The 11,913-nt window shown below is 39.3% G+C and overlaps 1 protein-coding gene across 1 annotated transcript in view; it reads right to left on the reverse strand.

Moving 5' to 3' along the window:
• The window catches only part of STAM (signal transducing adaptor molecule), a 33,078-nt gene extending 21,425 nt beyond the window's left edge, over positions 1–11,653 (reverse strand). The window contains exons 1-2 of the mRNA XM_071428895.1: positions 11,454–11,653; positions 923–1,007 (exon numbers count right to left, since the gene is read on the reverse strand). Coding sequence (XP_071284996.1) covers positions 923–1,007; positions 11,454–11,493 — 125 coding nt within the window. The 5' untranslated portion in view covers positions 11,494–11,653. The remainder of the gene's footprint in view (positions 1–922; positions 1,008–11,453) is intronic.
• Between the last annotated feature and the right edge of the window lie 260 nt (positions 11,654–11,913).

An 11,913-nucleotide genomic window follows, 5' to 3' on the forward strand; every position in this document is an offset into this window, starting at 1 on the left:
GCTAAGACAACCAACCACATCCCAGCTGAAACTATGGGCCAGCACAACCAATAAGGTCAGGAAAGTGACCCTTTTCCCTCCATTTTGCACTTGTAAGATTGCATCTGGAGCATTTTGTCCACTTTGGTGCTCCCCAGAGCAAGAAGGCTATTTACACACTGCCCTAAGTCAAATAGATAGCTGCCAGGACAGTCAGGGAGGGTCACATACAAGGAAAAGATGAGAGAGGCGCTTTCAGCTTTGAGAAAGGCAGCCAAAAAGTGGGGCTTACTGCTTTCAACAAGCAATTAATCAGAGTATACACAGAAGATGCAGCCAGATCCTTTCTTAGAGCTGCAGAGTCACAGGGCAAGATGCAACCGACAAGTTGGAACCGTAAAAATTGCAAACAGATTGTTTTTTTTATCTCCTTACTTAGTAAGTAGAACTAGTTATAATACTGAAACATGCTGCCCACAGAAGTTGCAGAACCTTTGACCTTGGAGGCATTCAAGACTCGACACGGTCCTGAGCAACCTGATCTAATTAGTCCTGTTTGAAGCTGGGGGGTTGGACTAGATGACCTCTGGAGGTCACTTCCAACTTAGATTATGATTCTGTAAGAAAAATGCCTCATGAAGCTTCCTGGTTTACAGGGATACTGCTAAAACATATCAATTTATTTTATCTGCTACACTGGCGGAAAGCTGCTGTACACAAGTCCTAATTTTAACCCATCAGCCAGTATATCCAAAGTAAGGATTGCAAAATATTTCAGCAGAAACCCCATACACTTTCCTTTTATTTGTAATCAATTTAAGTTAAATTCAGCTGTTGTAGAAGTTTGTAGAAGATAACAAAAAATTCACTCCTCTCACCTGGGTATGAGACTGAAGTAACAGAATTAAAAACGTTTGGGGAGGAAATTCCTGAAGTTACTTACCCTGTGCGTGACTGTCCAACTTTATCACAGATGTCTAAGATGAGGCCCCAGTCCTCTGCAGTGTTCATCTCACTGGTTGCTTTCTCTGATAAATAAAGTACAAATAAATCAAAATACAAATTTTTTTAAAAATCTAATTGTTAGCAAAGACATTGATGTATTACCTCTTTGTATAGTTCTAAATGTATGAAAAATCCCTATACTTAATAAAACTCATATATTAACAATGTTGTATCTAATTCCTTTTAATTTTCTAATGTTCACTTGTGACCATTAATTTTAATTAATAAGCAAATATATTTTGAGGTTGTTTTATCACATCATAAAGATGCACACAAAATATGACACAAGCAGTATAACTATCAATAGATTTTTTTCCATTTGAACTGTAAAGTTTAATAGGATATGAATACCCAAAGCATTGGTTCACTGTTTGCAGAGTCAGATACAACTGAATTTATCACCTTCTCAGACACTAAAGAGCTGCGTCTTGCATTTCCTTTCATGTATTATATCTCAACAAGAAAGATTTAAAAAGTCATCATAATCACTAAACTTCTATATTCCCATTCATACTTCTGCTTTGGATGGAATATTTCACTGTTTCTTTTCAGCTATAAAGACTGCTAAACCAAAGTTAATTTCAAAGAAGCCACTGTGACTCTTTCTTCCAAATTTTTTGAATAGGACAATAGTCCCTGGTAAAGACTAAAGAAATAGAGAGAGGAGATAGAGAAGAAATATATTCAATGTCAGAAGAAAAAAAAAAGACTCCCTCTCTATTTGTCCCCCCACAAAAGCTTAATTACAGTAAGGATAACAATAAATAAAAGCATTAAAGGAAACTGGGCCTTACACTGCAGCTCAATAGAAGATTATCTAAACACTGATACATCAGCTCAGAACTGGAGACCATAAAGGAATGTCCCAGCATTTTTAATTACTAACCAAAAAGTAGGACAATGGGCATAGAATAATACAGAAACTTTGTTTCCCATCCCTGCTCTTCATCTAATGTTTACAGCTTCATCTACAAAACACAAAATATGCCTCAGCAGTAAATACCATCCTTCAGGGAATGTCTTAGACTACTTAGTTTTATGAAAGGAACCAAAGATTTCCTATAAAAACTTCTCTGCCAGGAAAGATTCATTATCTAGATTAGCACTGGCAAAATTGCAAAGACAAAGAAAAACATCTAATCTCCACAAATTACAAGGATTCTTCATATCTAAATTGATAGTTTTTCTTATGAATGAGTTTGTGTCCTACAAATTGATGTAGGTTACAGTTAATTCATTTCTTAATTCAAACAAAAATGTAGAAAAGCAAAACTCTATGTTTATGTGCTCCCAAAGTATTTCTGAGGAAAAATTCAACACTGACATATATACAACTGAAATGATAACACATCAGCTCTATGGCCTGATGCAAGTAAAGAGCAAAACAGTATAGGGAAATCCTAAATGGAAGTTAGTTACTATTCTGTATGTTCTCTCAGATAAAGTAGAGGGACATTACCTCTTCTCTCTAAAACCTATCAGAAAACTTGTTTGATTAGAAAAAGCATTCATAATCAACAGAAATATCAAAAATTATGGATAGACATCATGCTAACATCTAGTACCAAGATATACCAGCTGATCACCAATCACTTCATTTTCCCTTCAGTCTGCTCTTGTTCCAATTCATGCTTATGACTAACAGTCATAGAGATTTGTGATTTTCAGGTAAGACACTTGAACTCAATGCCTTGCATGAACCATCACAGACCAAGGCAGTCTTCTGAAATTGCAGTCTATGCACACAGCAGCTGTTCTGCTCCAAAGACAGTCTCCACTCTGTAGCACCAGAACTGCTTTTTTTTTTTTTTAGGAAACTCAGAGCCTGAGTTTCCTACACTGTGTTCCTCAGACTGAAAGCAGCTGATAAGCACAGTCCAGAGACACACAAAACAGACCACATGGAGGCAGTTTACTTCCAGGACTCCACTGCTTCAGTTCATTGCTGCTCTACTGGAGCTGTACCAGCTCTAGTCAAAGAATGCCTGCACAGTTCTCTCCAAAGCCTTCAGCTCCTGCCAAGCCCCGAGCTCACAAACCCACACTGGTCACTCTTGCCCAATGCTGCACTTCAGTTGGCACATCCTTTAGCAGAGAGATGAGCAATCCAATGGAACTGGAACCTTGGTATTTTCCATTGTTCTACATAACAGACAGTTGTCTGTATTTTTGACAACAATTGATCCTTCTTTCCTCACTATGTCAGCAAAGAGATATGACATAGCAATCAATTATGTCTTCTAAAAACCAAGGAGTAAACTAATGCATGTTTAATGTTTTACTATAACAGCAAACTGTGCTTTATGCTAATTTAAATACTTTGGCTAAAACTACAAATAAGATAGCGATTGATGAAATCCCTGATCCACATTAACTACACCAGTTATAGCCTTTATTTTAATTATCAATGAGAACATTTTGCAAATTTCTCTATGAGTACAATTACAAGTTTTTTGCTATGACCACGTTCTTCCTTGGCAGTCGAAGTTAGTCCTATATGAAAAGTGCCATTTGCTTGTAATGCCTTCCCCTAGGATATTTCCTCCACCAACAAACACTAGATAGTTTCTTAGTAAATTTCAGCCTGAAACCAAATTTCACTGTATACTTTCAGTCTTCTGTAGTAACAATCCAATAAATCAATCAGATAATAAAATTAATGGTAAGACAAGAGAAAAAAAATTGCCTCTGGAATTCTACTTAAATTCTGTCTCAAACAAGGGAAGTTAAAAGTTAAGAACATACTGAGAATGTTGGCAGCAACTGTCTGAGCTGACTGTCCACAAAAAAGGCCTCTTACTAATGCTATGCCAAACACAAAGGAAAAAGGACTACATCACAGCTCTCTTCCATGAGGCTGCATCACTCAAATTCAAGGCATTGTTTTCAGAGCACAAGCAAGGCCTACAATAGTAATTTTAAGCAGTGCAAGACTGTACAATCATATGTTGTGTCAGGTTAATTTGTAGTAATTAATAGTTATTATTAATCCTAATTACTATTAATAGTAGTTAGTAAAATAGTAGTTTTACATTTTTTAAACTGTTTTTTTCTTTGGTTTTTTTTTTTTTTCATTACTTGCCTTTACCGCTCACCTTTATTTTTTCAGGAGTTATTTAAAATTCTTTTCTTACCAGTAATTCCATAAAGACACACACACATATTCATAAGAGCCACAATTTCAGAGGGAAAACAATAATTGGATCTCTGGGTTCTTTGGTCAAAACCAACAATGATTGGGCACACACCTTTCTAAATTATTTCAACAATTTGTTTAGTTCCTAAAACAAAGACAGAAGAGACAAAAAACTTATATCATTTTTTGGCCATTTTGCAAGGCACAGACCTTGGAATCACTGCGCCTCTCTCCTTACACTTCTGCATTCAGAACACTAACCATACTGGGCCAGACCAGTTCCAACTTGCCCAACATTCAATCTCTAAAATATATATTATACCTACACCAGACACCTAGGAAAACATAAAAGAGAACAAGGTAAGCATTAATTGTACTTCCCTACCAACACACCTTTCAGTGACCAACAATTTGCAGCTGTGTAACTCCTGAGTCAGAATTGGTGCTCCAACCACACAAACATTGTCATAAATCACACACAGAACAAATAAAACATTCTGAAGCAAAATGCACCTCATTTGATGGAAATCTCAGCTGTGTTTGTATCTTTAGCTTCTCAATAATCTGTAGAATATAATGTCCTTTAAATAAAGCACCTACATGCTGAAATAATTCTTCCAAACATATATTGTATCTTTTTTCATGGCACTGAATAGCACCTGGCTTCTAAGGAAAACATCATTCCTCATTACAAATGCCATAGAAATGAAATATCTCACTGAAATACTGTACCTAAAATCCAGAAGACAGTTACACCTATTGAATGAGAAGCCAGGCCAAAAAGATCTAAATATATGAGTTTAATTCCTTATGCATTCGTTGAAAGTACACAGGCTATTGCACAGCTCTTTTGGGATATCTAAATCACCCTGCCTCTCCTTGTGTCCTAAGGTTCATTAAGTGTGTTGAGGCCCCATTTCCCTCTAATTTACACAAACCTGAATGCTTGGAGCATTAATAAAATTCTGTTTGCTCCTCTGGTTTTATGCATTATTTATAAATTATAGGCAAAGCAAAAATTATTTGCATTCTGATTCTATTTGAAGTTCCCTATTACATTCAAAACACAATTGCAGTTGATTATTTTAGGACAGAAGAAAGAAAAAAAAAACCACCTTTTCTCAGAAATAAAAATAAATATTACCTAAAATACATGCCTGTCCTAAAAGAAATTTATCATCAGATTTACAAAGTACTATTAGCCAGAAGAAAGGTAGTGCACGTTGAAAAAAATCCATTGCCAGATTTAGTAGTTGATGCTTTAGGTGCTGGTTGAAGGAATATAAATATTGCTGCAGATTTGCCATGGAAATATGTGCTAGTCACTGCCTTAGTTCTGCATCTTAACAATAGCATTTTACTGCCTTAACAGAAATTTGCAAGAGTAAATACTCTCATGACTGTTTGGATACTGCAGTGAACCACATGATGCATTTCTAAGGGCAGAAAACTTAGTGACTATCCATTGCTAACACCATTTTCAGAGGGAGTTCTTGGCAGGCTTGAGCTTCCCAAGCTTCAGTTTTTAGTGAAGTTTATTTTGAAAGAAAAACCCCAGTCTAAGAACTGAGCTATTTTTCTGCAATGAAGTCTCAAAGATGTTAAAACTAGTAGAATTTCAAGAAATAACAAAGCCAGATCAAAATACCTTCAAACCCAACACTTAAAATGTACATTATTTGAAGCAGTTAAAACAAGCAGCAGTAAAAGCTGTCAGAAAATTCTACCAATATAAGGTTTTCAACCATCCTACTTATTATTTGCTATTACTCTATTCATGGATGTAACATCATTTTCACAGTTGGACATCATTAAAATGAAATACTGAAGTTGTAACTTCAATTACAAAGAGACAAATAGCTACAGAAAGTCTTCAAAAGAATAGCTAAAGAAAGTCTTCAACTTCCAAACTCATATTACAACTACTTTCTAGCATGATAAAAATCCTCAAAAATCTCTTATATCATTATAAATAACACAGATTTAATGAAAAATTCAATACTCCCCTAAGCCTTCTCTCCTTTTCTGCTCAAAGTTTTCTTTTCTTCATATGGCTAACTAAAGAATTTCCCCTTCCCTATGAAATTACAAACACTAAAATTCCAACACAATATAGTTTAAATAGCCCTTAAAGACTAAAGTGACTGCAATTTTTTCTTTCTTTTTGCAGGGACTTGCTGAGAACTTTGGATTCATGCCACTCCACATCACTGAAGTTAAATGCACTTAAGTTTTGCTCTTTTTGTCTGTCAAATAAAAAGAACAAGTACATTTGTTGGTCCATTCTACAGAAGCCATCACTTGAATATTTACCACTTTGCATTTCACTAACATGCTCAGAACTGCACAAGAAGAATATGTCCAACCAGACTCCATTCAGACAAGATTGAAAATCACCCCTGACAGGCAATGACACCACAGAGAGAAACTTGAATTCCATGTACCATTAACTTTGATAAAGCTATTAACCAACTTCTGCAGTTTAACTGTACATGTGCAGTGTTCCCAAGTCCTTCTGGGAGCAATTGTAGGAGGTGAAAGCCCTGCAGCTGATCCAAGGCAAAGCAAGCAGCAGTGACCGAGGCCACCTCAGCCCATTCCTTCAGAAAACCGTGCAGGATCTCACCGTGCTTACAGGGGCCCAGCAAAGATGAACATCCCTCAGCTCAATGAACTGAGCAGAATGAAGACAAAAGGATTCACAACCTGGTTAAAAAAGGCTGAAATGGTAAGACTAGCTGAGCAAAAATAATTTAGATGTTTAGATCTCTCACACAAACCCTAACAAATCCACAGAACTCACACTACCTTTCACCCAGAAATATTACAATACAACAGGAAGGTGAGCACATTAGAGATACATCAGAAGGATGAATAGTCTGTAAACAAGGTGTATCACAGGCATGTCATATGAACAAAAGGTGCCAGGATATACTTGCAGAAGCCCACAAGCCAAACCACAGTACAAGAAGAATTTCAGAAGGAAGATCAGCAAGAAACTTAGTTTTCCACATCAGGTATGCAGTGTTATTTTTATCAGTTAGAGGAACAGATTTTACATGTTGAAGATCTACTTTGATTCTTCTAAATTTTGGTATTATAATACACACTGTCACAGCTGAAAGGAGAACTACTTAAGTGACAGTTCCTCCCTGGGAGAAAAGAAAGAATTACCAGAAAAGTGCAGTCTTTCACTATGGAACATACTATGTTGGTTTCAAAGTGCCCACCTGAACTGACAGCCTGCTAATTGACAGTGGAAAAGATTTTTTTTTTTGTTGGCTGATACACTGAAGGGGTATTCCACTTAGTCTTACCCTGTCAGCATTGCCATTTTTCACTGAGGACCTATCACCAAAGGTATCTTTAAGTAAGAAGCTCCTGGTTTTCATAAATATGCATAAATTACTGAAAAGGGGGGTGGATAGAGCTCCTTTTCCACACATTTTCTACTCGGTCTCTCTGTTAGCTCACAGTTATGTCCTTTGTAAAACAAAGCTGAGAAAAACAGCAGGCCAACTCAGGCAAAAAAGTGTCAGTCTCATGACAAGCTGAACCAATCTTTGGAATTCATCTTTCTTTGCAGCCAGATGTAAACTCATAATAATCTGGGGTCAAGAAACTCAATCTCCATAATGATCTGGGGTCAAGGAACTCAATCGATGACAATTTTCCCTTCTTTTGGCCAACCTGGCCCAACAAAAAAGTTCAGCTCAGAGAGACATGTAACTGGACATTTTGAAAATGTTGACTAAGCAAGGGGATAAATCTAAAGAACAATGAGCTTAAATAGCAAGAGGATTTTATTTCAAGAAATTGCACCATGGGAATCATGGTCAAACCATTTCATACATTCTAAGAGTATCTAACTATAGGCTGATCATATGTAATTCAAGCATATTATTAAATATTTGAAGAGTTGATAGGATAAAATTATCAACAACTGCTAGAGTTAATAAAACACGGGGAAAATGATTACAAGTCACATCAAGTTCTACTATCTTACTAAACCACCTGCATAATTTCCTATTACTGGTAATAACAAGCCTGAATTTCTTTTCAATCCTGTGCTGCCTCAAACTATCCAGAGAACCATCCAGAGCAAGTGCAAATACCTTCATCCTTTACTGTGTGTAAGGAAAAAGAAAAACAACCCAATCCACCATGTTTTTTAACACCTTCTCCTAATATCATGTGTGATTTCTATGACACCTTATACCAGAACCTGAATTACAGATTTTATTCTTGAGATAATATCTAAATGACACTTGAGAACTGTTTTAGCAGTAAGTTCTTCATCAAACCTAGCCTAAGCACCACTACATTACTAATAAGCCCGTCATGACAGATTAGTAGACAGTCTTTTGGTTCTTAAAGAAAATGTCACCATTATTTTACCTGAGTCAAACTTACAGATAAATCTGCATTTCTCAGGAACAACTCACTGGGAATAATTTTATTATTAAGATTGAAAAATATAGCAGAAATAGAAAGCCTACAAACCTAATAAGCACATTTTTAATTCTAACTCCTTAAATGGAAGATTAGAGTTTCTTAATTATACTCTCAACAGGCCCAGTTCTTGGTGATTTTTTTTTTTTAATTCCATTATTACATTTCTTACTTGGGCACATCATCAAAGGTTCCCCAACTTGATTGTGAAAACTTGTGTCACCACTGATTAGCATCCCTTCCTGTTGAAATATTCCTAAATATGGTAAAAAAGAAACTTCAGAAAATGAAAAGTATTTGGGCTTCATCCAGATATTTGGACTCTTGAGGATGACAATGGTTAACCTTCTCAAATCTCTGGGCATTCTTTAGTATTATTAATTTAATAGCAGTCCTAAACAACATTCTTTAGCCAGCTACACCAAAAAAAAAAAAAAAACAAACAGTTGGCACAAATGGTAAACTATTATGGATGACCAGGTTCCACTGCAGCAGCATACTAACAGGACTAGCCAAATGTTGCTGGCCAGACAAACTGAAAAATTTGTCCTGAATGTAAGACATACTTATGCTCCTCAAAATGATGGAAAACAATTTAGTTCCAGAAATTTTCTCTGCAATCCATTATCCTAAATCATTCCAAGATAATTTCCAACTACTCCCCAGTGCTGATCAGCTGTTCAGTAGACAAGAATGCACAGCTATTGCAATATTATCAACTACACCAAGGTCCTAATTCATATGAAATTAAGAATAGCTGCTGACTGCCTTTCTGCTTCAGGAATCTGATTTTAAAAAGAAAACTTTCTTGCTGGTTAAGAACAAAAGCAGAGCACTCAACTTTCACTCACAGAAAACAAATGAAAAATAGCACTATGTCTTGACAACTTTTGGAAGTTTCCTGAGAACATGATAGCTTACTCTACAGCTGATGCTGTCTTATGAAGCCTGCCAAAAAATTCATCCAGATAATAGCAAATTCCCAAAGGGCCCCAGAGAAGAAGAGCCCAGGGACGCTTTCTGGGAAACTTCATCATTCCCATCTCCCTGGCACAAATCCAGTTAAGTGATGGATAAAGGCAGCAGGCTCCTGAAAGTAGGCTGTCACCAGCTGAACAACCTGCTGCTCCTTCAGTCTCCCTCAGGACACCATGAAAGGGACCAAAAGAAAGAGGCTGTCTACCAGTGAAAATCAGCTCATTGCCCACTCTCTGCTTTTCCAAGAACGATTTGGTACTGAGTGGTTATTTCTATCTCCTCATATGGTTTACAGAATAACACTTTTGAAAATTCTTCCCTGTTGATCATATTAGGCAAGCACAGTAGGTAAGGGGTTGGCATCTTCTGCACCTGGAAAAAAGCAACTGATGGGTGCTACTGCCCTGCCTTGAGACTGGCAGTGCTGAGGAGCACGTCCAGTGAACTGAGCTCTAGAGACCCCTTCAAGCAGTCTGAGCTTCCCTGCCAGAGGCACCAGGAAGAAAAAAGTGAACACCTGCCAGAACCTGAGCCTATCACTTTTTAATCTTATTAGTTCAAATAATTCTCTAATAGTTCATGGAAAACTGGCAAGCAGTACAGTCTCTTCCTCACTTTCAGCTGCCAAATTACACTAGAAGACAGCAGAATAACTAAGAAGAATTATTTACTGCTTTCCAAAATAAGTCAGTCAAGTTTGCTACCAACAAAATCATTAATTGGAGCGCAGTCTTCAGTTTAAAAGTGTTAACAGTTCAAAATGAGAAGACCGAGCTATGTCTTATTTTGATGCAATAAACTAAGAATTTCTGATAACATATATACAGAATTTATGTCTCAGTACTTTTTTTAGGCACTAATCCTTTCTCCTGAAAGGTTACATACTTTTCAAACGGTTTTGAGTTGGTATTTCTTTGAAGAGCTGGAAGAATTGAATTGGAGCCTAAACGTCAGACGTCTGATAAACATTTAGAAACAATGTATCTTTAGTTGAAAGTTACAGCTAGTTTAATACTACTAAAGAAATTAGTTTCAAGAGACTTATACAATGTTACACTTCTGTAAGAAAATAACCAAGGAGTGTACTTATCCGCACAGGAGAAAAAGTCCCTTTATATTATGGGATTCCCCAAACAATGCCTTTAATGGCTCAAAGCAAAAGAGACGTCAGCAGCAGGTCAAAACCAAACCATATTACACAATCTCAAATAAAACACACAAAACTAATTATTAACTATCTATATGTTATTTTATCTTCAGTTTCGACACATCAGCATTAAGTACAATTTTTGTAGCGTAAAAGCAAGATACTTCCTTTCCATCTAGTCTGGCCTTGGAACAAGCAAGGTGGGGATAACACCTGAGCTCAGCACGGCAAGCTTTACTTGAAAGGAAAAGAAAAAGCTCCCACAGGAATCCCCTTTAGAGAACTAAATACAAAACGCTTTAATGATTTTCTCATGCCTGTCTGTGAAGCAACTGTAGATGGTGCTTTTTACTGTTCAGCCTTTCAAAAACACTCCGGCGCGGACCTTTCGCACTACTTGTTTTGCTGTGCTGCAGTGTTACTCGTGCTGAGCAGGCCAGCCCGTCCCCCAGGAGCATCCCCGCGCTCAGCCCCGCGGCCCGCAAGGCCACAAGGGCCCCGGCGCTGTCCTCGGCCGGCGCCCGCCGGGACGCGGCCCCAACCCAGCCCGCCCGGCCCGGCCCGGCCGCTCCCGCCGCACCGCGCCCGCCGGGCCGCCGCCGCTGCTCCCGCTGCCCGGCCGGGCGCCAGCGAGCCCAGCAGCGCAGGGCCGGGACAGCGGGCCGGCCGCCCGCGGGGGATGGAGCCAGAGCGGCTCGGAGGGCCGGCCGCCCGCGGGGTAACCTCAGGGGAGGCCGGGCCGCGGGAGCCACTCACCCACATCCTGGTCGAAGGGGTTGGTGGCGAAAAGCGGCATGGCGGGGCGGGGGGCGGCCGCCCCTCCCGGCGGCGCGGCAGCAGCGGCGGCGGCGAGAGAGAGCAGCCCTCGGCGGCGGCGGCGACGGCTCCTCCTCCCGCCCCGGGCAGCTCCGCCGCCACCTCCTCCCAGGGCCGGGCACCGCCTCCCGCGCAGCACGCCGGGAACCGGGGCTGGGCCCGCCGCCTTCCGCGGGGGCCAGGCAGCGACACCCGGGCCCGGCAGCGACACCCGGGCCCGGCCCGCCCACCACCCCAGGCGGGCATCTTAGCCCCGGCACGGCTACGCTAGGCGGAGGTTTATATTGTTTAGTTATGTGGAGCTCTTTCCTCCCCCCTGCTCGGGAGGCGAGACGGTTTTGTATCCAGACACATCTGCTTTCTATGGAGGATTTTTGGAGCTTCCCTATACGTTGGTCTG

This window comes from Agelaius tricolor, unplaced genomic scaffold (genome assembly GCF_023055355.1).
Source record: "Agelaius tricolor isolate 1412-34295 unplaced genomic scaffold, bAgeTri1.0.p SCAF_6, whole genome shotgun sequence".
NCBI classification, from domain to species: Eukaryota; Metazoa; Chordata; class Aves; order Passeriformes; family Icteridae; genus Agelaius; species Agelaius tricolor.